This window comes from Orussus abietinus, unplaced genomic scaffold (genome assembly GCF_000612105.2).
Source record: "Orussus abietinus isolate OABI.00-Male unplaced genomic scaffold, Oabi_2.0 scaffold8, whole genome shotgun sequence".
In the NCBI taxonomy this organism is placed as follows: Eukaryota; Metazoa; Arthropoda; class Insecta; order Hymenoptera; family Orussidae; genus Orussus; species Orussus abietinus.
The window spans coordinates 509,887-533,927 of record NW_019395997.1 but is presented as its reverse complement, the minus strand read 5'-3'; the positions used below and the strand labels follow the sequence as shown (position 1 = coordinate 533,927).

The 24,041-nt window shown below is 46.2% G+C and overlaps 4 protein-coding genes across 12 annotated transcripts; 2 read left to right on the top strand and 2 right to left on the bottom strand.

The window, feature by feature from the left end:
- Positions 1-493: 493 nt before the first annotated feature.
- Positions 494-4,396, bottom strand: LOC105699529 (probable cytochrome P450 6a13). Of its 4 annotated transcripts, XM_012424607.2 has the most exons (7): positions 4,244-4,396; positions 3,889-4,153; positions 3,636-3,795; positions 2,422-3,394; positions 1,514-1,735; positions 1,098-1,349; positions 494-860 (listed from the first exon to the last, which is right to left on the bottom strand). In XM_012424607.2, the coding sequence occupies exons 4-7, from the start codon at positions 3,368-3,370 to the stop codon at positions 694-696; spliced, it is 1,590 nt and encodes a 529-aa protein (XP_012280030.1). In that variant the 5' UTR covers positions 3,371-3,394; positions 3,636-3,795; positions 3,889-4,153; positions 4,244-4,396; the 3' UTR covers positions 494-693. The 4 variants fall into 4 exon arrangements, with proteins under 4 accessions (XP_012280030.1, XP_023289920.1, XP_012280031.1 ...); XM_023434152.1 differs by having other exon boundaries at positions 2,422-3,391; positions 3,889-4,396; XM_012424608.2 differs by having other exon boundaries at positions 2,422-3,375; positions 3,889-4,396.
- Positions 4,397-4,531: 135 nt separating this feature from the next.
- On the top strand, positions 4,532-6,822 carry LOC105699282 (probable dolichyl pyrophosphate Glc1Man9GlcNAc2 alpha-1,3-glucosyltransferase). 2 transcript variants are annotated; one of them, XM_012424153.2, is made up of 7 exons: positions 4,532-4,820; positions 4,910-5,182; positions 5,251-5,419; positions 5,534-5,743; positions 5,828-6,067; positions 6,143-6,291; positions 6,372-6,822. In XM_012424153.2, exons 1-7 carry the CDS (start codon positions 4,675-4,677, stop codon positions 6,814-6,816), a joined length of 1,632 nt encoding a protein of 543 aa, XP_012279576.1. In that variant the 5' UTR covers positions 4,532-4,674; the 3' UTR covers positions 6,817-6,822. The 2 variants fall into 2 exon arrangements, with proteins under 2 accessions (XP_012279576.1, XP_023289919.1); XM_023434151.1 differs by having other exon boundaries at positions 4,733-4,820; positions 4,921-5,182.
- A 104-nt stretch (positions 6,823-6,926) lies between these two features.
- On the top strand, positions 6,927-15,250 carry LOC105699455 (dedicator of cytokinesis protein 7). Its single transcript, XM_012424457.2, has 21 exons — positions 6,927-7,065; positions 7,381-7,595; positions 7,662-7,840; positions 7,919-8,060; positions 8,147-8,350; positions 8,424-8,615; positions 8,691-8,915; positions 9,006-9,280; positions 9,356-9,671; positions 9,741-10,046; positions 10,315-10,520; positions 10,596-11,033; positions 11,178-12,506; positions 12,603-12,730; positions 12,803-13,065; positions 13,137-13,396; positions 13,468-13,902; positions 13,978-14,330; positions 14,408-14,610; positions 14,716-15,035; positions 15,114-15,250. Exons 2-21 carry the CDS (start codon positions 7,455-7,457, stop codon positions 15,166-15,168), a joined length of 5,970 nt encoding a protein of 1,989 aa, XP_012279880.1. The 5' UTR covers positions 6,927-7,065; positions 7,381-7,454; the 3' UTR covers positions 15,169-15,250.
- LOC105699454 (UPF0518 protein AAEL005291) lies at positions 15,071-23,477 on the bottom strand. Of its 5 annotated transcripts, XR_001104029.2 has the most exons (13): positions 23,100-23,477; positions 22,713-22,966; positions 22,427-22,638; positions 22,083-22,334; positions 21,812-21,962; positions 21,283-21,528; positions 20,562-20,609; positions 19,533-19,700; positions 18,181-19,455; positions 17,884-18,082; positions 17,494-17,653; positions 16,725-17,307; positions 15,071-15,267 (listed from the first exon to the last, which is right to left on the bottom strand). XR_001104029.2 is itself a non-coding variant. In XM_012424455.2 (12 exons), the coding sequence occupies exons 2-12, from the start codon at positions 22,860-22,862 to the stop codon at positions 17,145-17,147; spliced, it is 3,024 nt and encodes a 1,007-aa protein (XP_012279878.1). In that variant the 5' UTR covers positions 22,863-22,966; positions 23,047-23,477; the 3' UTR covers positions 15,674-17,144. The 5 variants fall into 5 exon arrangements, 4 of the variants coding, with proteins under 4 accessions (XP_012279878.1, XP_023289984.1, XP_012279877.1 ...); XM_012424455.2 differs by lacking the exon at positions 15,071-15,267 and having other exon boundaries at positions 15,674-17,307; positions 23,047-23,477; XM_023434216.1 differs by lacking the exon at positions 15,071-15,267 and having other exon boundaries at positions 15,674-17,307; positions 22,713-22,980.
- Between the last annotated feature and the right edge of the window lie 564 nt (positions 23,478-24,041).

Below are 24,041 nucleotides of genomic sequence, written 5' to 3'. Positions count from 1 at the left end.
CTACTAACCACATTTTACCTTTCTTTACTATTTACTTAAAAAAAAAAAAAAGATGCGCAAACTATTTAACAGTACATTCCCTAGTGAAAGGTATACATTTCTACGTGGCATTTAATCTGAAAAGTGGATAACAGGAGTTTATGATTAGAAATGAGAGGTTATACGAGGAACTCGGATTTTCATGTCTAAGGGTCGATGGCGCGTTAAAAGTGCACTTCCGTGTGTTATTGAGAGACGATTGCGAGAACTCATTGCTAAAGGCGGAATTCGACGCGAAGCTGTCGTGGGATAAACAGAGAGAGGCTGTAATCGGGCTGATAGCTGCAGAAAAAGCGTGCCATCCTGCCGGAGATGGGGAAATCGTTTCTGCGAGACACGTGCTTGCGAGCTCGGCAATCTCCCGCTTGTCGGCCTTTCTATTTCGCATCGGTCGCTTCTATTTAAGATCACGCTTGAGTTCGTATCTAGGACTCGGATCTAGAATCGAGCCTGATCGAGTTGTCAATGGGTTTAATCACTTCGATTAACAGTACAAACGCCGATTAATAAGTGCTTACGCAAGTCAGAGATTCATTACATAAATTGCGCAGTGAATCGATTAAGTAATAAATTAAGTAGCGTGAGGGAGAACTGAAAGACGTTTCTTTAACTCTACAAATGAAGTATCAGTACAAGCCTAACCCTTTCCATTATTCACGGCAAAGGAATGACACTGAGCCAAAATCCCTTCTCACTGGTGGTGACGAGACTTCGGCTGCTGAATTTCATAGGGATCGGAGACTTATCGCAAATCTCCACCCGATGGCCTCGCAGGAACGAGATGATCCCCACCTTCGTCTGCAGCAACGCGAACCGCATTCCTGGAAAAGTCGTGGAGCGCATATTGCAATGTCCTCTCTAAATGTCAACTCGGTTCTCCCGCTCCCCGGTTATCGGCGGACCGAGTTAGTAAATCCCGCGATAATGGCGATAACGAGCACTAATGACGCACTGTCGTTCGAACGGTATCCGTAGTCGAACTTTGGGAGACCAGTCGAACACCGATTTTAGAAAGCAGACGCGAAGGATGCATAACAATAAGCCAGAAGGCCGTTCACCTATGCAGCTGCGAGGACCCTCTCCGAAAGCGAGGAACGTGTACGGATGCCGAGATCGTCGATTCTCCTCGGAGAACCTCTCGGGCACGAATCTCTCGGGTTCTGGATAATGATCTGGATCATGGTGCAGTCCATAAATCGGGATAACGACTCGCATCCCTGTCGGCAACTCGACCTTCGTCCCTGGGATTTTATAGGGCTGCTCGCACCGCCTCGATAAAAGGGGACCCGGGGGGTACTTCCTCAGGGTCTCTGTAAACAATCCCATTAATAACACGTCTGCTTAAAATTACATTTTTATTTTTTGTGTTTGTACTAAAAAAAACAATAGAGATAAATAACAGGGAAATTAAAATGAATTGAATTTGCACGCGGGTTGTCGCACTGATTTTTCAATTATTTAATATGTTTCTCACCGAGGACAACCATGTCGAGATATTTCATCTCCTGCACGGCGTCGTAGGTCAGTTTTCCTTCTGTCTTCTCCAGTGCGGATAGGATGTCCTGCCGAGTTCTGTCTTGTACTTCAGCATCCAGGGCCAGCTCGTATAGGCAAAAGGAAATCGTCGTCGAGGACGTCTCATAGCCCGCCGTGAAGAACACGAAGGCCTGGGCTGCCATGGCATTCTCGTCGAGCTCTGTGGAGGGAAAAAGAAAAGATGAGACCATCGGTCAATGTCGTTGCACCATTCGAGGTGAAATCGTGTTTTCATTGAATTTTATACAGTTTAACAGGCCGGTTTATCCTGTTGTGCTTCCGCTTACTGTCATGTGAGTTATCGGAGGAAACCTTAACGTATCGATAAGAATTCGCCCGTTCCATGCAATCGATCCCGATCTCCGGGAGTTATCTGTCAAGGAAGCCGGATGGGCGTGATGAATTCCACCGATCGCGTTTTATCGACATCACGTGAGGTCATCCGCGGTCCGTATAGTTTCCACCAGGATGTTTCGTCTTGAGTCAACGATATCGGCTGTCGAATTTTTTTTATCGAGTCGTGACGGTCGGCGAGCGTTCCCGAAGCGCGACGCGAATTAATAAGCATGTAAATGCGCTCGGGGAACAATCGGCGCCGAGGAAGCGGAAATTGCGTCGGCAAGCCTTCAAGCAGAAAAATATTCGGTTGAATCGATTAAACTTTTATCAGTTCAAAATAATGCTTTGACCTCACCACGTATTAAATTGTATAGATTTAACCAAAATAATTATTTCTTAAAATGAATACAATTATTTAACTAAATGAAGCTCTGTCGATCGAAGCGAATGAATTTGGTCAAGTGAATGGAATTTATTTTTCTGCGTGTTCGGTTAAGGTTTCTCTACCGATTTCTTTCGCAGCCTGGGCGTCCTCGTCGTTCAAGGCTGCCCCGTTGGTGGCGTCGCCCTCCAGGCTGCCCTTGTTCTTCAGCTCTATCAGAAGATCCATGAAGTCGTGTCTCTTGACCTCGGTGTTCGTCCTCTGGTGGATCATCTGCGAGACGACGTCCTTGAAGAACCTAGTGACTTCAGGGTCGATCACCTGCACGCCCAGGAGCTTGTAGAGTCCGGGAAGGGCGGTCCTCAGGGTCCTCCATAAGGTGGCCTTGTACCCTGGGGAGGAGAGCTTCCTGGCCATCCTGCGGAACTCGGAGTCCTCGTTAGCTAGTGCTCCGATTTGTATACCGAAAGCACAGGACCCGATGACGTCGATGGTGAACTTAGCGGCCAGGTCGCGCACCTCGACCGATCCTGAAGACGAGCGAATCAGACCCTGGAACTCCTCGGAGCACTCGGCTAAGAGGTAAAACATCCTCTTGATCTTTCCTGAAGAGAAGGCTGGGGTCAGCTTGGACCGCAGTCCTTTCCACCTTTTGCCTTCCAGGTTGAAGAGGTGCCCTGCTAGAGGGTCCTGCGAATTGTTCACCGGGATCCCTCGGTTGGAAAACACGAAGAAGTCCTTCGAGCACACCGCCTTCACCAACTCAGGGTCTCTCAACACCAGGACCGGTGAGCGCACCTTGTACACCCCGAAGAACCGTTCCTCCGGGAACCAGGAGTACATCTCTTGGATGCACTCCGATATCGACTTCCTGAAGAGCAGGACGGATGCATAGTTCCCGAAGAAGACGGTCGGCTTCCTACAGGACACGGATCGCGAGCTCCAGAAGTCGAAGGTCCTCGTGAAGTACACGTAGATCAGCAAGGAGAGCAATGATATCAGAAGATATGGACTGCGGATGAGCTCGTTGAAGAGGCCCATGAAGTCTGGTAACTCCTTCATGCCGGGGGTCATCTTGCCTGGTTTTCGCCTTTTCTTCTTATATATATATATCATAGGTATTATTTAATACAGAGGGTGGAAAATGCTCCCTCCCATACCCACATAGGGTGATATTAAAATTTTTCAAGGCTTGTATGCAGTTAAAAGTTGAAGATTTTGAACATTTGTTGAAATAAATTTTGGATATAGTTTAATTTTCACATTTAATTCTGTACGGGAATTTTTCCCACCTTGTTAGTATGTAATGTCTTACCAAGTGCTTGGATTATTTACTTACAAAATTCTTATTTGCGTGGAATACTCAACGTAGATGTTTACGCACTGCGGCACGTCGTCGCGCGTTTCTTCGTCATCCGTTGCCCATGAGCCATTCGGCGATGCAGTCGCGCACAATAATTTTGATGCCACCCGTAACACAGCCTTCACGTCGATTGACTCTACAATTTACCAATAACTCTGAATTAACATCGTTCGAAATTGAGTTAAGGAATTCCCAGACCTAATTTCGGCGTCTTATCGATATTTCTCACCGCGCCGATTCCCCGTTTTCTTGACATGTTTTGTAGATGCGTTTATCTAGTATGTCTTCATCTTGACGTCCATGCATCGCTGAGACGAACGTCGAGTTGTTTCTCCGGGTTGGAGGAGTTTCGCCTATGGTTTATCGCTGCTTTTTATTCAGGGCTTATCGCCCGACGATTCGGGAGGATAAACGGGGCGCGTCTTTCGGCGCTTCGTTGATCTTCGCCAGTCTTCGTGACGAGCAGCTCCTTCGAAGGGAACGGCTCTCGCCGACTGGAATTCATGAACGGAACGCGAGCGTTTATATAGGACCTTGCTACAGCCTCAAACCTGTCGTTTATCTGAGTTCGGGCACATTCCCACCCGTGGGTCCCTCCAGGTCCCTCCTCGCCTGGGAACTCAGTGTGAGGTCCCAAGAGGTCGGTGATACGATCGCTTTCAGCCCCAAAGCCAGCTGCGTCGGAGAATCTATTTCGAAGGAATGACACGGCGATAGTAACGAAAACAAAAAACTGTATTTGAGGCTTTCCTTACCTCTCGAATTTCGACTAGGATTATTTCGCAGTTCACCTCATTATTTAGAAAACCTGTCGGAGTATCGGGCACGAAGAATTATGTATTAATTCGCGTTTAAATTTTATCGTTAATTTCAACCAGCTCATTCCTGCGATTCAAAGATGACGCCTGCTGATCGCAGCGCCAGCTTAGCGGAAAGTTTCTGCAATACTTTAGGGAGATGTCGGTAATGGAGAACCATTTCCGGTATGTGATTGGACGTGGGAAAATCTCGCGAAATGTCATTACGATATAAAAAACATGATTTTGAGAATAGAGAAATTGAAAAAGAGGATACGAGCTGGAAGACGGGGTGGATTGACTTGAACTTCCTGCGGATTTTTATTCTTGCGACATGCCTGAAGCTACTTTTGATACCCACTTAGTACGTTGATGTGTTAGATTTATTATCGCAGTTTGGTACCTATGTAATGGAAAATCTGAAACAACGTCTAATGGAATGTATTAATTTAGTCATTCAACAGATTTCGAAGTACACCGGAATTGGCTGGCAATAACTTACAGCTTGCCGATCAAGGAATGGTACGTCGAAGCAACGTATCAATGGACCTTAGATTATCCCCCACTGTTTGCATGGTTTGAATATGCACTCAGTAATCTGGCGGTATATTTTGACCGTGAAATGCTTAGGATCGATAATTTTAATTATGCCTCTCCAGCCACCATCGTCTTCCAAAGATGTTCTGTGATAGTGGCTGATTTAATGTTCGCTTATGGTACAAGAGAGTAAGCACGTGTGACGTAGTTAAAAGATGGTAAAGTATCTTTTGCTTAATCTTTGCGATTTGTTTTAGAATTGGGAGAGTTTTGTGTAAAACGAAGAATTCTTATCTACTTTTCACATTCCTGTCGTTGTTCAATGTTGGATTACTTGTGGTCGATCATGTTCACTTCCAGTATAATGGATTTTTATTAGGAATTTTATTGCTTTCTATGGCAAAGGTCTCTGAAGTTATTTATCAGGTACGTAAAATAATAAGTAATTGCAAGTGTATATTATTTCTGTTTTGAATGTGAATTTATGTGTTAGAATTTAGGCTATAATACCAGAAAAGAATATAACTTTAATACTTTTAGGGTGAAGTTTTGGTCGGTGCGACATGGTTTGCCATTTTATTAAATTTGAAACATATTTATTTGTACACTGCACCAGCATACACAGTATGGTTACTGAAATGGTGCTGCACGAAGAGAAACCAATTTCTTGGTAAATTTATCAAGCTTGGCTTTATAGTAGTGATTGTATTTTTTTTCTCATTTGGACCGTTCATCGATCAGTTACCTCAAGTAATTATATTTTTTATCCATTGTAGATATTGTTTCATATAATTCAAGTCAAGATTACTTGTCATGAAAAAAATTTTTCTGCAGGTGCTATCAAGATTGTTTCCTTTTAAGAGAGGTCTCGTTCATGCATATTGGGCTCCAAATTTCTGGGCTCTTTACGCAGGTGCCGATAAAATCCTCTCGGCTATCTGCAGAAGAGCTGGTTGGTTAAGCAATATGAAAATCGCCATAATGACAGGAGGTTTAGTACAGGAAGACTCATTTGCTCTACTTCCAACTCCAACGCCATTGGTGACATTCGCCATAACTTTTTTAACAATGCTCGTAAGGCATTCTTATTTTACAATAATTATTCAATCTACATTTGGGATGATAATAATTAAAGAACGATTTTTTCAGCATCCTCTCTGGGTACTGTTCACCAAAGACCGAGTGAAGAACGAACCTTCTCATTTTGTCAGATGTGCAATTCTTTGTAGCCTTAGCTCGTTTCTCTTTGGCTGGCATGTCCACGAAAAGGCCATCCTCACTGCAATCATTCCTTTATGGTTGGTGCATTAATATTTTATTAAACATAAACCATTACTTGACCAAATTCTGGAAATACAATTTCTTTGCTTTCTTTCAGTTGTCTTGCAGTGACCGAAAAAACCGAGGCAAAGGTTTTCATGATTTTGAGCTCCGCAGGACACACGGCTCTTTTACCTCTGCTATATCCAGAGAATCTGACTCCGTTAAAACTATTACTTTCCATGACATACATGACCGTCGCTTTTCTCACATTAAGCCATCAGTTCGGAAAACCTCTATTAAACAAAAAACAACAATTATACATCACAGTGCTCCCACTTATAACGGTATATGAAACCATAATTCATAAACTAATATTCAGGGAGAATCTCCCATTTTTACCTCTAGCCCTTACATCAATTTATTGTGCTGCTGGCATAATGTATACATGGATTTATTATTACTATATATTTTTATACAAAATTGCCAGCGTGTCAGAAACGACAATAAAGACTGGGCGTTCTAGAACACTAAGCGATTCTAAATCTAATAAAATAAAATAAAAGTAACTTCTTTCTTTCCTTTATTTCCTTTTTTGATAATTTAGAATGAAACTGAGGCTTGCCTCTGATTGGTCGAGCGTATCCTAACCTCTTCTGTGATTGGCCGCAACCCGGCATTGCACTTGCAAGTAGTTGCAATGCGGTAGCATCGAGCCGGATTAGGAATTCGCTCGAGACCACGAATATTAATTAAAAATAAGTCCTGAGACTCTTTTTCGCGCGATATACCTCAACTAAATGTGAATCTACGTAAGTTGCGATAATTTAAATGAAACGCACCGCTCTATCGATTAAACATGGACGGTAAAGCTACTGTTGTTTCACGATTCGTCTGCATCTGTCACCACCCATGGTTGTCAAAGCTGTCAAAAGTAATAAAAGCCCCAAGAGTATAGTTCCCGAAAATACTTCCACATTTATAATCGTTAATGTGATTTAATGAAAGAGTATCGTTACATTGCGAATTGCATACGAACGTTTTAACGGAAGCTTTGTCATACTTTATTTGAGGTTAAAGGTTATAATGTTTTGTTTCCCCTCTAATTTCTCCTTTTCTACTTTCAGGCTTCTCAGATGACTTTAAACCTTAATTTTATAAGAGGATAATTTTCTCAAAGAAGGTATTGAAGGCATTAAACATGTCTTCAGTACAACGTGCGTTTGCACACAAGCTAAGCAAGCAACATGCAGCCGACGTTAGGAGGCAAATAGCCAACTCGACGTCATACTCGAGGGATCTATCGAAGAGTAACAGCAGTGCCTCAGGCTTTTCGTCTACAGTATGTTGATTGGTTGAGTTATACCGTAATTAATGAATTACTGAAGAAATACTTTGTTATTTGTAGATGTCCCTTTGCGAGGTTTTGGAGCCCCTAGATTACGAAGAGTTCCTGGTGCAGCATCAGGCTGTACTGGATCGAGATCCTCTGAGGCCAATTTTAGATTTCCCACCTGGAGACTTAGAATTACAGATTGTGAAAAGAAAAATGAGAACGGAAGAACCGATTGTACCACATGAATCATTGTAAGATAAAACCTAGCCTTAATAGCATTGCATTTGTTTAAATTAAGAGTGTAACTTATGCGTACATTTAAATTGCAGGGATGTAGTTTCTCCGTATGTACGGAGGTGTATTGAAACATTCACTTCTGACTGGGTTATTGTCTATCGAAAGTATAAGGGAAGGGTTTCCCCAATCGCCAGAGATCGGTTGTTACAAGATACACCTAGACAAGACTTTGAGGTTTCCATTCACCAAACTTTTTCTCATATATTGGTAGTATAATATAATTATGCAGAACTATTCAAAAGCTTATTCGTTCATCTCAGGTTGACCAAGAAGATGTTAACGGTTCCGGATCACCAAACGAAGAAGAAGATCTATCCAGTTGTGGAGATACTCCTCGTGGATCCTGGGCAAGCTTGGATCTCCGTCACTCCCAGCACGATCCATTACTTCCAGGATTGCTGGATCGTGTCTGTCCTGAAACAATCGATCAAACAAATGAACAGAAACGTTTGGAGGATCGACAAGTAATTATCTTAGCAGTCGAACAGCATCGTGCCAAAATGTGAAACTTGACCTATCCTTTTACTTTAATTCTAGGAAGCACTGTTCCCATTGTACGCTCCGCCGACATCTCCAGATGACGAATGGCAGGAAATCAACTCTGCACCAGAACCATCGGAACCATTTTCTCACAAGGTTCTTGTTAAGTGCCTTCAATTAAAATTAGAATTGGAGGTCGAACCAATATTTGCAAATCTAGCTCTCTATGACGCTAGAGAAAAGAAAAAGGTATAAATGTTATGAGTAATTTGTACTAATAACACATGAATAGTAATCAATAACAGTGTCCTGATTTTATGTCAGGTTTCTGAGAATTTTTACGTGGATATGAACTCTGAGGGTTTGAAACGAATGCTCGGTGGCCACATAGCTTACAGCGATGCCAGTACTTTAGCTAGAAGTTGCGTACTGAGCATAAGCAAACCAAGTCCAGATTTATTTCTAGTCATTAGGCTGGAGAAGGTATTGCAAGGAGATATTTCAGAGTGTGCCGAGCCTTATCTACGTGACGACAAGAACAAAGAAAAGGTATTCGTCGTACTGAAAGTCAGTGTTGAGAGAAGAATTCGACTACTGGAAAGAAATATTTAAGTGAACAAGTATATTTCCTCTCTCAAGGTAAGAGCAGCCGCAGCAGCAGCTTGTGAGCGACTAGGTCGTTATCGAATGCCTCTGGCATGGACCGCCATCCACCTATCCGGTGTCATTGGAGGAGGTGGTGACGCCGACAGCACAGGAAGTGCTGGCTCCTTAGACAGGAAGTCCAGTGGCCTGGAGCAATGGCGTAAAAAAGTAGAACCACCAACGAGAAGAGGTTCTTTAGAACGTCGCTGCTCCGATAAGAGACGTAGCTGGTCCCCTGATGACTTTGCGAATTGCCTCGACAGCTTCAGGTGACAACGATAACAAAACTCTGTCTCACTGGAGATAAAATGAACCGATACAGAAAATTTATCCTTCGATTACAGACCGATAACTCTGACAGTTTCGAGTTTCTTCAAACAAGAGAGTGAACGCCTCCGGGACGAAGACCTGTACAAGCTCCTGGTCGAGCTCAGGAGGCCAGGGTCGAATTTAAAGCGACTAAAGTGTTTGCCAGGAATTTTAAAGTTAGATTTAAGTCCAAGACCCGACGATCTACCCAGATGTCTGGATCCCGATCTGCGAAGACTCATTCCATACCCTGACGAGAAGAGTCGCCCTGTGAAGGAGATCCTGGAATTCCCTAGTGAAGTGGTTTCGCCGGATCTGACCTATCGCAACTTGTTATACATCTATCCGAAAGTACGTTCAGTAGTCTGCATGATCTAAGTTAATTCTATCTCGCAGTTGGTGTAGCTTATACGTTTCCAGGAAGCCAACTTCAGCTCCAGGACCGGCTCGGCTCGTAATATAGCAGTAAGGATTCAGCTTATGGGTGGAGAACAAGAAGCTGATGCGCTCACCGCCATTTTCGGCAGGTCTTCCTGCCCTGAAATGACCCACGAGTACTTCACTTCCGTCTCTTATCACAACAAAAATCCGAATTTCTACGACGAGGTCAAGATCAGGCTCCCTGCGGATCTGAGTGCGAAGCATCATCTGCTCTTCACGTTCTACCACATAAGTTGTCAGAAAAAAGCGGAGCAGCCCAGTGTGGAAACTGCTGTAGCCTACACTGTAAGCAACCGCGAGTCTCTTTAAACCCTGTTATTTTCACTTATATTTTTATTTAATAACATTGTTAACCATTTCGATACTAAATTCAACTCAAACGGGTAATGCATGCTAAAATAATCGTTCACTCTCCGTATCGAAAGGATTAATTAATTCTTAATGTAAAATCGAGTGCCATAAGGATCACACGACGTCAGTTAAGGATTAAGACAGCGTTCTTTGATACCAGGCTTTCCACAAACCCCGTTCAAAAATTGTATCAATTTTCCAGTGGTTACCTTTATTGCGAGACGGCCACCTGCAGTCCGGAGAATTCAGTTTACCTGCGATGTTGGACCCCCCTCCAGCCAATTACTCCTACATCGCTCCGGACGTCCTCCTGCCAGGAACTAGATGGGTGGACGCCCACCGCGGCGTGTTCACCTTGATCTTGGAGCCGGTCTCGAGCGTCCATCCGCAGGATAAGTACATCGACAGGTACATGAGCACTCTACAGGTAGTCCTGATTAATCCGGGTCAGACTCATGGAGATGACTCCCACCTGGACCACAGGTTCCTCTCGTTGTGCGGGTTCCTGGAGACGGGGCAGGTCCCCCCTAGAATCGGCGAAGCGGGCATGGAATCCGAGCTCAAGTCGGCCTTGCTGGAGCTGGCAAGAGCGTCGCCGTCGGCATTGGTCAGGTCGCTTCCCCAGCTGTTCGATCAGCTGATCTCGCTGCTAGTGAGGCCGGCGACGTTGCCCTCGCAGCCGCTGAATATAGCGGCGGCGGTCTTCGAGGCCCTGGGTTTGCTCGCCAGAAATGTCACCAACCTCCCCGACGGCCAGGTCGACGTTCATGGGAGGCACGCCCTCCTGGCGACGTACACGGCGTATCAGTGTTCCCTGCCGGCGACGTCTTACACCCCGGGGGTCATCCGCGCCCAGAGTAACCCTGACTTACCCGTGGAGGACCTGGAGATGGAGGTGCACGCCTCGAGGGGCCTCGACAGGTGGGGATATTAAATTTAGTTTCACGAGTTCATGATACATTTTCAAACGATTCGATATGGCCGGTGCGGAAAAAAGTGCCATGAAAAATCCTCGGGTGCCACTTTCATGTCCCCTTAATGGTATAAGTCTTTTTTTGTCTTCAGGACGGCGTCGATGCGCCAGGAGTCGCCCTCGGTGAACAGCCACCCGGCGAGAAGGCTCCTCCACGAGGAGTTAGCCCTACACTGGGTCGTATCAACGGGTCAGGCCCGAGAACTAGCGACGACGCATTCCTGGTTTTTCCTGGAGCTGATTGTCCGCTCGATGGTGGTGACCCTATCCGAAACAGGTGGTCTGGACTCGCCGAGGAAGTCCAGGTTCTCCCCACAGTTCTCGGACGACGTGGCGACCCTGATCGCTTCCTTGACTTCAGAGGTGATCGCCAGGTGCGGAAGAGACCTCAGAGTGGCCTCGACCCTGGTCTCTAGCCTGGGGAGCTTCCTTTCGGATCTGCTCTCCGTGGTGGACCGAGGCTTCGTCCTGAGTCTGCTAAGAGCGACCTGCTGCTCGCTATCAGAGGCCTCGGTGCAGGTGCCCGACTCGGCGGGCCTCTTCGCTCTGAAGCTGGACCTCGTCCGGACAGTCTGCAGCCACGAGCACTACGTGGCCCTGAATCTCCCCTTCGGAACCGGCTACACCTCGGGATCGGCTCCAGCGTCGCCGAGCCCATCTACAGGGAGCTCAGGAAGCCTGATCTCCACCCTGGTGCCGGGGGACCGCGCCAGGTTCTCCGAGCTCAGCCAAGAATTCCGGCAGCAACACTTCCTGGTTGGTCTGGTGCTCTCCGACCTGGCCAACACCCTCGAGGTGCCCAACCCCATGCTCCAGAACAAGGCCATCGGAACCGTTCGGTACCTAATGGGCTGCCATGACGTAGACCCCCGGTACGCCGACCCCTCAGCGAAGGCGCGCGTCGCCGCCCTCTATCTGCCGCTCCTCAACGTCGTCATGGACGCGCTGCCGCAGCTCTACCACTGGGACTCGAAGGAAAAGAGTGTCTATCTGGACGAGTCGGGCTCCATCACCCAGTCGGTCGCCCTGGCCATAGCAGGTGGCGCCTCGGCCGAAGTCGCCGGCGCGCAGTGCAGGGTCTCCCTCAGCTCGGAGGCCACCCGGCATCTCCTCATGTGCGTTCTCTGGGTCCTCAAGGGTCTGGAAAGGTCCGCCCTCGCCCAGTGGTGCTCCGAGCTCAGCGCCAGGAGGGTGCTGAGTCTCCTTCAAGTTCTGAACATCGCCACCGCCGCTTTCGAGTACAAGGGCAAGAAAGCCCTGAAGAGGCTGCCTCCCCAGGCCGCTGTCACCAGCGACATCAGGTCTAGGCTCGAAGATGTCATCCTCGGGCAGGGCAGCGCCAGGAGCGAGATGATGCTCAGGAGAAAGGAGAGGATCACCGGCGACAAGCTCAGGTGGCGCAAGGATCAGATGCCCTACAGGTGATGAGGCTTTTTCAGAGGATCAGCGGTTTGGTGATGATGTCTAGCAATTTTGTATCAATGCCTTTTCATTATCCTTTGAATTCTTGTCCCCAGGTCGACGGAGCTACCCGAGAGCAGAGCCGTGGAGCAGGACGCTCACATCGAAGGTGCCCTCGCGGCAGAGGCGTCTCTCGTCGTCTTGGATACCTTGGAGTCCGTGGTGCAGGTCGATGGAGGTGGAGGTACGGTCGCTGCCAATTGAGTCCGTCGCATCTAGTAATCCTGAATGTCTGATAAATTTACCGCTTTTCCAGGAGCCGTTGTCGGAGCGGTGCTGAAGGTCCTGCTCAGAGCTCTCGCCAGGAACCAGAGCACCTCGGTGCTGCAGCACATGTTCAACACCCAGCGAGCTCTGGTCTTCAAGTATCACAGTGCGCTGTTCGACGAAGAGAGCGAGAGGTGTGGGGATCTCTGTTTGACTCTCTTGACGAGATGCAGCTCGCCGTTAAGTGCAGTCAGGAGTCACGCGGCTGCTAGTCTTTATCTCCTCATGAGGCAGAACTTCGAGATCGGCAATGTAGGTGTTGCGATGAGATTTAACGCCTTTCGTTTCCCTGACTTTTCTTGATACGATTCCTTAATTTTCAGAATTTCGCGCGAGTCAAGATGCAAGTGACCACCTCCCTGTCGGCACTGGTGGGTAGAGGAAGAGCACCGAGCGAGGGTGCTCTCCGGAGGGCCCTGAAGACGGTCCTGGTATACGCCGAGAGGGACACCGAGCTCGCCGAGACGAGCTTCCCGGAGCAGGTGAAGGACCTACTCTTCAACTTGCACATGATCCTCTCGGACACCGTGAAGATGAAGGAGTTCCAGGAGGACCCGGAGATGCTACTGGACTTGATGTACAGGTGAGTCGTCGCTGGCAAGGCGATCGTTCATAAAATCTATAACAAAAGGAATACCGCGTCCGTCCTTGCAGGATTGCGAAGGGATACCAGGGTTCCCCAGACCTGCGATTGACCTGGTTGGCGAACATGGCGCAGCAGCACATGGAGAGGAAGAACCACACGGAGGCAGCGATGTGCCTGGTGCACAGTGCGGCCTTGGTAGCCGAATATCTCCATCTCCTGGAGCCTGGAGGTGGAGGTAGACCCGTAGGTGCGGTCGCCTTGAGCCCGGTGACGCCGAACGCTCTTGAAGAGAGCGCCGTTGGCGACGACGTCCTCGCCAGAAGAGAAGAGGGCCTCTGTCTGGGTCCGGACTTTTCCGAGAGTGGGTTGGCCGGTCTCTTGGAGCACGCTGCCAGCTCCTTCCACGCAGCAGGGATGTACGAGGCCATCCCCGACGTCTACAGGGTCCTCTTACCCATCGCCGAGACGGCGCATGATTATAAAAAGCTCGCAAATATTCACGGGTATGCTCTTCGTTTTTGGGGGAGCTTCTTCAGGGTGATATTTTAACCGTTAACGACCTATCCTTGCCGATTTAGGAAACTGCACGAGGCGTACACCAGGGTCGAGCAGCTCGCCGGCAAACGCGTCTTCGGGACGTACTTTAGGGTCGGGTTCTACGGGGCTCGGTTCGGCGACCTCGCCGGCGAGGAGTTCGTCTACAAGGAGCCGACTCTGACCAAGCTCCCGGAGATCTTCTCCAGGCTGGAGAACTTCTACGCCGAAAGGTTCGGCACTGAGAACATCGTCATCATCAAGGACTCTAATCCGGTCGACCCTGGCAAACTGGAGCCCGACAAGGCGTACGTGCAGATCACCTATGTCGAGCCTTATTTCGAGCTGCACGAGCTCAGGCACAGGCCCACCGTCTTCCACAGGAATTTTAATATAAGTAGGTGATCATTTATTAATCTCGACACGAGTCGTCCTGGAGACCTCGAAAAGCGTCCTATACCTTATCGCTTCCAGAACGCTTTGTTTACGCCACCCCGTTCACCCCCGGGGGAAAAGCTCACGGCGAACTCAGGGAACAGTGCAAACGGAAGACCATCCTGACCGTGGCCACTCATTTCCCGTACCTGAAAACGAGGATCCGGGTGGTCGCTCGCAAGCAGATCGTCCTGAGCCCCATCGAGGTGGCCATCGAGGACATCCAGAAGAAGACCGCCGAAGTGAGCACCTTCATCCTTGCCGATGATTTCGAAACTAGCCTAAGTCAATTCCTCCACTACGGAATTAACGTTGTTAATCCGATGTTAACTTGTTAATTCGACCAGGTCGCCGCAGCGACGATCCAGGAGCCCCCGGACCCGAAGATGCTGCAGATGGTTCTTCAAGGATGTATCGGCACAACGGTCAACCAGGGCCCGGCCGAGGTCGCCGTGGTCTTCCTCTCGGGTCTGCGCGAGCAGAATTTGCAGCCATCGAGGCTTCAGCACAAACTACGCCTCTGCTTCAAGGACTTCTCGAAGAAGTGCCTGGACGCGTTGCGGAGGAACAAAAACCTCATCGGGCCGGATCAACGAGATTACCAGAGAGAGCTGGAGAGGAATTACCAGAGACTGACGGAGAGACTCACTCCGCTTATAGCTTGGAGGTTCTTGTTTCATTTTCGGTAGCTTATGGGATACTTCTTCAAGTATAATTATTCAATCCATTGATTCCTCCATTACAGTGGCCCATCCTTGATGAGTCAACAGTCCATTCCTCCGACGTCACCACGCTGGTAATCTATTATCATCCATCGATCGACGTATACCAAAGATTCGACCATCCAACCTACTCTTAAGGTCGTGTAATCGTCACCCAAGCAGCGTTCACTCGTCTACCTGCAATTACAGAAGCCGTTTATATTTATATCCACTACTTAGGCTACATATAGCTCGTAATTAGTGTAACGCGAATTTGTACCGACGAATTGATCTACGGGGAGGAATCGTCATGGTAAGCTATTTATATTCTAACGAGACCCCCTAAACGCAGTATTTTTAGCGAATGGATACCGTGCGGACCTTTTTGTACTCCGGCGAGAAAATACACGCCATTTACCTACACTGTTACATTACCCCTTTCCATTACCGAGTGCGAAAGCAATTGCGGATTTTATATGTCGCGAGAAATAATGACCGTTATTATCAAATGCAAAAGTAACCGCCCCTTTTATATGCCCTTTTTGTATAGCGGTTTAGTAACCGCCGTTTTTTATTTAGCGCTTCGATTATTTCCAGACTTTACTCTTGAGTAAATGTTGCACTTTATTAAAACGTCTCTGCCGTAACATAATCATATACCTTCTATTCTATATTACACGTAATGTACAGAACACGGGTAGTTAATTTTACAATAATCCCAACGGAATTGCACGTAATCCTAACTCGTCCCCTGGCTCGGTTTCCGTAATTCTCCTCTTTGCGGTCGCCCCTCTTTAAGTCTACACAGGAAGGAGATAAAGAACGGTAGATATAAACGCTAAAAGACGATAACGCTCTTTAGGCTCAATGCTTATGAATTAACAACAAAGTCTCGTGCGCTTGCTCAGAATTAAGGTGATACGAAAGTGGGATCCAAATTGTCTTGTTTATGACTTTTCCTCAAACTGGGTGCACCGAATCATTTGAAATCTCACCACGTGTCTGTGGAGGCCCCAGAGAAGATCCTGGCACCCCTGAAATTTTCTATTAACTTTTCTTACAAACATTAACAAATTTTGTTACAAAAACACTAAATTTCACGAACGTTCTTCCGTTCTTCGGAGTTCTTCCGCATTCACGTGGTGTAATTTTAAATGCTTCGGTGCACCCAGTTCGCCAAAATCAGACCACGTGGACTCCATCCTCGTGTCCCTGAATAAATTTCTCGCAAATGTCGTAGATTTCCCAGCAACGTCTTCAAGGTAGCCTTGGAAGCGTGCTAGGCCGTTTCAAACGTGCAACCCTCGGCATCGCGTAGACCATAGAGTGTAAAAAATAAAGCGCTCGAAAAATAGCGTCTCGTTATCAAAGCGTAGACGTAAAATCCTGCGTGCCGACTTTTGGGGTCGACGATAAAGCTCCGCCTCGAGAGCGCTTTGTACGTCTACTTCGTCGGCTCGGCTAAGTACAAAATACGAAACGAAAATCCAGTCGTCACCCTGACGTCTCCTCTTTACATAAGAGGCCTCTCTTTCGCAAATTCCCTAATTATCGCAGCCTAGATTAAATTGCGCGCCATACAGGCGATCGTGTACTCTCTTTGCTACCCTCGAATCCCGATACAGAGTGCTCTAACGTGATTCCCTTCCAACTACCTGGACATCTCGAGACAGGAGCAACGCGTTCGGAACAATTCCCGGAGCGAATGAATTGGCACTTCGTTCCCCTAAGTGGTACTCTCTTCAGCTCAGGATTGCAAGTGCTCGGAACGTCCTCGTCGCGGCCGACTTCGTCTATCGATGCGTGCACGTCTACAATGGATCCGTGAATTCCCACTTGTGCTCTAAAAAAAGTAAAGCTAGGAGACCCTACTCGCCCTCGACCTAACGTAGTCGCGATCTAAGGAGAGAGCTCGGTATTAATTTCTCTTTCCTGCGTGAGATCGAGGCAGATAAATAGAAAAAGAAAAGAGAGAAAGAAAAATAAGCAGAAGAACCCTGTCGACAATGCCTATACGTTTACTGGTGTATCACATATCCCCGTCGTCGACCTTCCTCTAGACCTTAGATTGCGACCTAAACCTTCGACTCGGAGCTGCTGGTTAAACAGGTGATCGTGTGTTCCTGAGTGATCGCGGCGAGCTCTTTGAGCCATTCGTCGAGAACCACTGCACAAAGGACGACGTTCTGCACCGGGCTGATCTCGTTCGGCGACTCCCAGGACGTCTTCGTGTAAAACCTGAAGTCGTTAATCAAAATGATTCTCATTACCGCCAGACAAAATCCAGAATTGAAAACCTACTTCCATTACTCCGCAGAGAAATTATTGTATATTATAGTGACAGAAGTTGATCAGTAAAATACGTTACCAATTAATATAATACATTAGATTAAATAATGTTAGATCTTTCGAAGAGGGTCTTACCTGTATCCGGAGCCATCTCCGATGACTTCCAACTGGTCCTCCGATATCATGCTGGACGGCTGACTGATAGAATTGGTGAGGCTACTGGGACCAGAATTGGCACCAGTCCTTCGGAACATCTGCGTGAAGGACGAGGTCAGACTTCTCCTCTTTGGTTCACCTTCGCCAAGGAAGCAAACAATTAACTCACGACCTGGATAGGAACCTCGAAAATCGACAGTGATTCTCTCTCGGCCGACCAAACTTGAGATACCTACATCGTCTGAGCACTTCCGAGGTAGCGTTGAAAGGGAAACACCAGACATTGATAAGCGACGGAAGTACCGATAGTAATAACATTACAAACTTAAGTAACTCGTTAATTAAAAGCGACGTTTAATCCATTCGTACCTCTGGAGAACGGCTCGCTGGCGAAGGAGTTCCGTCTGTTCGTCGCTATTTGTGCCGAGGCTTCCAGAACGTTTTTCCTGGCGTTCACGAGTCTGTCCTCGCGACCGATCAGGAACGACCTGGCCTGCTCCACCAGGAGATCCACATCCTCGTGCTTGACGAGGAACTGGTCTATCCGGTGCTTCAGGGAGGCAAGTACCTAAAACCCGCAATTTTATGTTTCAAAACATCACATTCCCTTTCTGGATGACTTCCAAGGTCTGAATTACGTAATTTACAATTAACTAGGAATCGAACCTGGAAGAGGGACCTGATGCTAGGCTGAAAGACGAGAGAGTGGTTCAGGAGGAAAGACTGCAGCAGTGGCTGAGGATATATCGCGAGCCTGCTTATCAGGCCCGTCAAGTGAAGATTCACATAAACGTTGTTGCTCATCATGCACTCCAATTTCCTCAGGATGACATCTAGGAAGATCCCCACATTAGGCTGCCCATTGAAGATATCCTGGTGGTACGAGTTCTCTCTGCTCTGCTTGTTCACTGTGGAGACCTCATTGGCAGTAACGACAGCAGATTCTGACACTCCGTGGAGCCTTACGCAGGGCTCTCTCCCAGGGTCCTCTTCGTGTTCGCTTATTCTGTCCTCACTGGGTTCATTGTCCGGTGTAGATTCCGAAGAACCCTTGAAGGCGAAGCTTTCGTACCCACTGCTCTCTCCGATGGAGAGAAGGGAGTTCATCGCAGTGTTGGTCTCATCGATGCCACTATCGGACCCCTTCTTTTCAGCCAGATGGGCTTCGCTGGCTGGTTCCACCATGCCAATGTCTTCGTTGAGGAGCTCAGCGATGTCAGCATCCAACTTGGTTTGCTCCTCCGCAGAGAGTCCACTTCTACTCAAAATATCTAATTCTGTTCGCTCCGGTGCATCCATGGGGTTGGATGACTCCTCCTCGAGTAAGGATTTAATATTATCCAGGACGTTCTGCATCGAAGGGTCCTTAAACGTATCTCTGGAGTCCTTGAATGTTTCTGGTTGCGACGTGGAGTTTGTCTCCATTTTCCTCGTCGACTGTTCCACCAAGGTGGTCTCTCCGGCTAGAGTGGTGGCACTGCTAGTGTTGCTCTCCTTCGGAGGCTCCCCATCGTATCGACAGGACCAGCTCGAGCAGGCAATCTGGCAAGCAGCTATCTTTTGTCTCGCATCCAGGAGATACGCATGGTAATTCCCATACAAGCTCTCCGATAACTTTGTACCATAGCTGATTGGCACTGGCAAGGATTTGAAACCCTCCACTGTGGAACTTGGACTCTTCCTACGGGAAGGAGGGATCTGAGGCAAGGAGTTTGGCGGTGTCGAACTGTTAGCCACTGCGTATTGCATGCAGCAGTTCGGGGTCAAGGACAGGAATTTCTCAGCTCCTCGACCGAAAGAATCCACGTCTTTCAGTCGTCTTCTTTGGGACAGCATTACGTGCGAGCAGGGATTAAGGGCTGCAAAACAGAGTTCCAACATTACATCTTCGCAGTTCAGGTCGACCAAGGTTTCGAACAGTGCCAAGGTGACGATGCAAAGCTGCGAAGGAAATAGTATCTCTTAAAGTCTTGTTAAGTTAGAATGGTCAATATATAGAGAAGGAAGTAATGAATTACTCGTGATCTGGAGGATATCCTTTGGATGAGGCTATCGAGTATCCTGCACTCGTCGTAGTTGTCTTCTAACATGAACCTCACCAAAGACCGCAATAATCCAGGCTCGTTGACCGATCTCAGGAAGAGATCGAAGTAGGCTGTCGCAGCGACCAGCTCCTCGACAACTGTCTAGAAGAAATTCACAATAAATTAGTAATGGGGATAAGTAAATTGAAAGGTCTACTTGGATCTATTTTTTACACTGATTTTAGATTTCAGGATTTCAGGAGTGTCTTTGAGGCGAGACAAGCGAGAAGGCTGGAACGGTAAGATATCGGAGAAGAAACTGCAACGACAGGTCGACAGAAAAATATTATCTATGTGCATACGCCATATAAAGCACTTTATACAGTTAACAGTTTGTTTATCGTGTTACCTGGGACAAGTAGTGCATGGTTAAATGGTAGACACATTTTTACAATGGAATCGTTACGGGCCACTAGACATCTAACATACGTGGTAAAAGAAGGGTATTACTTTCTAATTGTGTCATACCAAATCAGCTCAAGCATATTGAAATAAACTGAACAGATAGTTTCACGAAATCACATAAGCTCTTTAGACAATAACGAGTAATTCACAAGGTGATAGAAAATGATTCCGATGATATTGTCAAAGTCGTTTCTAAAAACCACTTGCTCTAGGAGCAGTGTGTTTAATTTAAATCATTACGGGAAACGTTTTCATAAAAAAAAAAAAAAAACAAGGAAAATGTATTGTGCAAAATTTATTTCAAGATATTAATAAGGTGCATTAGTTTGTTAGTAAAGCATCTCACGAATTATTACCACATAGACAAGGTTCAACTTACGAGCCGCACACTATCGATAATAAATAAACCAGTAATGGACAGCTGTCAAGGTACTTTGTCGTACATGTTCGATATATCAGATCGCTTGATTAGCGTGCAGTTTGTAAGTTTCAATTGAGAAAAGAATTCGACTCACAAGGCGTATTAGTTATCGAGTGTAGTGAGTGGTTGGTACTAACCCAGTTCTGTGGTGCATCTAGCTGATTTAGGGTCAAGCCGAGAGAATCCTACGAGCACCACGAAAGTGTCACCAGACAGCCACCAACAACCACAAGCCACAAAATCATTGATTTCGACCTTCTTAGTGTTAACAATAAATTTCAGATATACCATCACCAACAATGATGCTCTTAACACACCACATTAACCTTAAAAACGTCGCTTTACAAGAAAAATAAACCATTACTCGACAATTGACTATTATATTGAGACATTCTATGTTAATAATTTTTTAGCACGATGTCAATGTCATCATTAATGCCTCTTTGATTCAATCTTCAAGTTGTCTTCACAGTTATTGCGAAGTAGACGTTTATTGGCTTTTAAAAATGTACACAATAAAACACAGTAAATCTATAAAAAAGTCGTCATCGACAATGCAATGAGTATTATAAATAAAATGGTACACAAGAAGCAACGTTTCACGTATCGATTCGTACCGAGTTCAAGGTATGCAAATGGAAAAAGCAGGCATAAACCAACGCGTTATGGTGTGCTTGTACTTGAACGAAAATGAACGAAAGAAAAAAAGAAAAGCAAATAATTACCTTCTTTTACCACATTCTGAAAGTGGAACAAAGTAAGGTATAAAACCGTCTACTTGCTGAACCGAAAAATTATGGAATGCGATGTGATGCTTCTGTACCGACATAAGAAAAAGGTGACAGGTTACTGCGGTACCTGCAGAAGTGCCGGACCCATGACAGGTACTAGAAACCCATGGTAAAGGAATTCAAGCAGTTGCTTTTGCACCAGTGGATGAGCAACTTGTGCGACGGCATTGCAGAACTCCAGAGAGTTCATCAATTGGGTAAGGGCTGGCATATCGTTCACATCGTCAGGTGTCAACCGATGCCAGTCTTCGGTCTCGATGTCGAGCTTGCGAGGTAGCAGCGAATACAGACCACTCAGTCCTGTGGCTAATACCTTAAAAATAAAATCAATAAATTGAGAAGAAAGATTTTTTCATTAAGTTTTATGATCTCATTGTCTAACGATTAATTTTGAAATAGTTTGCATTATCCCACCATAGGCAAACCCGTTTCTTATCCTGGGAGCAAACTGGTTACATAAACATGCCGTATGGATAGGGTGTGATTTTTAAGCACCATGCAGATATGCTTATCACAAGGAAATAGTATACTGGTTGTAAATACAAATTAGTATACAGTGATACAAAGAAGTAGCACATCCTTTTCCATGAACTTACTGGGCAAACGTTTGAATGATCCGCAATGTATTGTCCCACTTCATCATTCTTCTTTGAAAGGGACATACAAAGCAACATGGCATCTCGAGCTTGTTGCCCGACACCTCCCTCTCTATGAATGTGTGGTAGTAACAAATTGAAAATGATGAATCTAAAAAACGCAATAATATATCATAAATTCGTTCATTCTCAACTTCGACGTAGAATGTTAATATCTAGCTAAAAATGTTTCCTATGCTCTTTGCTATTGTACTGAGTTTCGAATACAAACTTGTTCTTTCCAGTCGCTGTTGGGTGGAAAAACAGGTCCAGTAAAGCCATGCTTTGCATGAGTGCCACGCACAACTGATTTAACAGAACGACCAGTTTCTTCTCCACCTCCACCGGCATTATGTCGTCTGCACATTCTTGTAGTAATCGAAGCAGAGGCCTTGTCACCGGTTCATGAGCTAAAAGTGCACCACTGTGCGAAACCAGCAGCTCGTACAGCTTCAATTGTTCCAATCGTACCGCATTGCCAAATCTGATGTATAAATTAAAAATGATTATTTTTAATTTTTTAACGTCCAAATCAAAAGAGATTTATTCCTGATTTTAGAAATTACACTGTATTACCTGCCAGTATGTACGCTCCAGTCGTACAGTTTATCCAGCAGGTTCTCACTGAGCAGATGCTCAAGGCACGGAGAATGAGTAGGCGTCGAGGTCCGGCGATAACGATTCTGGGTATTGGAGTTCCTGAGCTCCAACAATAGCAACGTCACCATTTGGTCTATATGATTGACAACTCCTAACACGTCATCTTGATTGGGTATTCCAACCGGAGGCTATAACACGACAATTGGTTTGTTTCGATTACCTGTGCTTTTACACTTAACTCCAAAATATCCATTAATTTTACCTGAGTATTCGTAATAATGTCATAGGTCTGTTGCCAGTGTTTACGGAAGCTGTCGTAGCAAGCAGTGGGATCCGCATCCTTGGGAGGTGAATCCCTGGAGCGTTGCTTGCTGAAGCTCGTCCTCAGGGGACTGCTCCGTAGCCAACTCATCGCCCTGCCGGAAGGTCACTGGAGGAGCATCGAAGCCACCGTTACCCCTCTGGAGTGCCGACTCCTCTCAATGGAACGCAAGCGTTTCCGCGTTCATGTTAGAGCTGAAAAAGCGTAACTATCACATCGTCGGCTCGACTTATAGCCGTCTAGGGCGAGTATTCTTTTCAAAAGCGTGTCCTACTTTAAACGACGAGCCAGGGGACCGCCTACGCGATAACGACACTCTGATAATACCTCTCGCACACTCTCTCGCGACGTGCTCGCTTCTGCTCGTTTCCATGTCCCTCGGTATCTTCGCGCATCCTCGATCCACAAGTTTTCCAAGAATCGAGTTGTCATAGAATTAAAACGAGCGAACGGATGGATGTCTGTCGCAAATACGTCACTCGTCTCCTACGTCTCCGCCATCTTTGAATTGTCTTTCCAGTCTTGTATTTTTTCACTGCGCATAACACGAATCTAAATGCGGAGTCCTCCGTGGCTTTATATCAAAATGATTCGAGCCATTGTTTTCCTTATCAGAGATCCGATTAAATTAAAGAGAGAATCGCGCGTACAAGGACATCTATGATTTAAACCTAACCCTACTTCTTCCTTCCTCCTCCCAGAAAACCATTGTAAAACTATCTCGATTAGATCCTTACTGTTGTTTAAATATACGAAATGGAAATTTGATCCGATCGTGGCGCTACCTGGTGGATAGTTGTATTTTATTTGAGGTTAGAATCGCAGTCTTACTAGTGGAAGTTGGTAAAGAAGATCGGCAGTGCAGTGCAAGGCGCCGGATAATAAGAGCAGAGAGAAGTTTGGGGATTGCTCAATAAATTCTCAAATAATATATCCAGGTAGAAATTTGATATTAAACAGGATTAAGTCTAAAAAATTGCTGAGATACTAGCAAATGTAACGATTGAGCATCATAGTGAGTGAAACGGGTAAGAAAAAATTCGAACGATATAATTCCGACCGCTGAGTTTTTAAACGGTAATCTGCTTCATCGTCAGAGGTTATATTATCGACAATTATCAGCACGTGCTCCTATATCGGCTATAGGTAATAGAAAATGGTAGTAGAATAAAACAAATATGTTACGTTGCTTAAGAAACAGTACACATAACCTGATGTAACATCTTTTCAATATCCAGCCAAAACTATCTACTATTCCATAAAATTCCC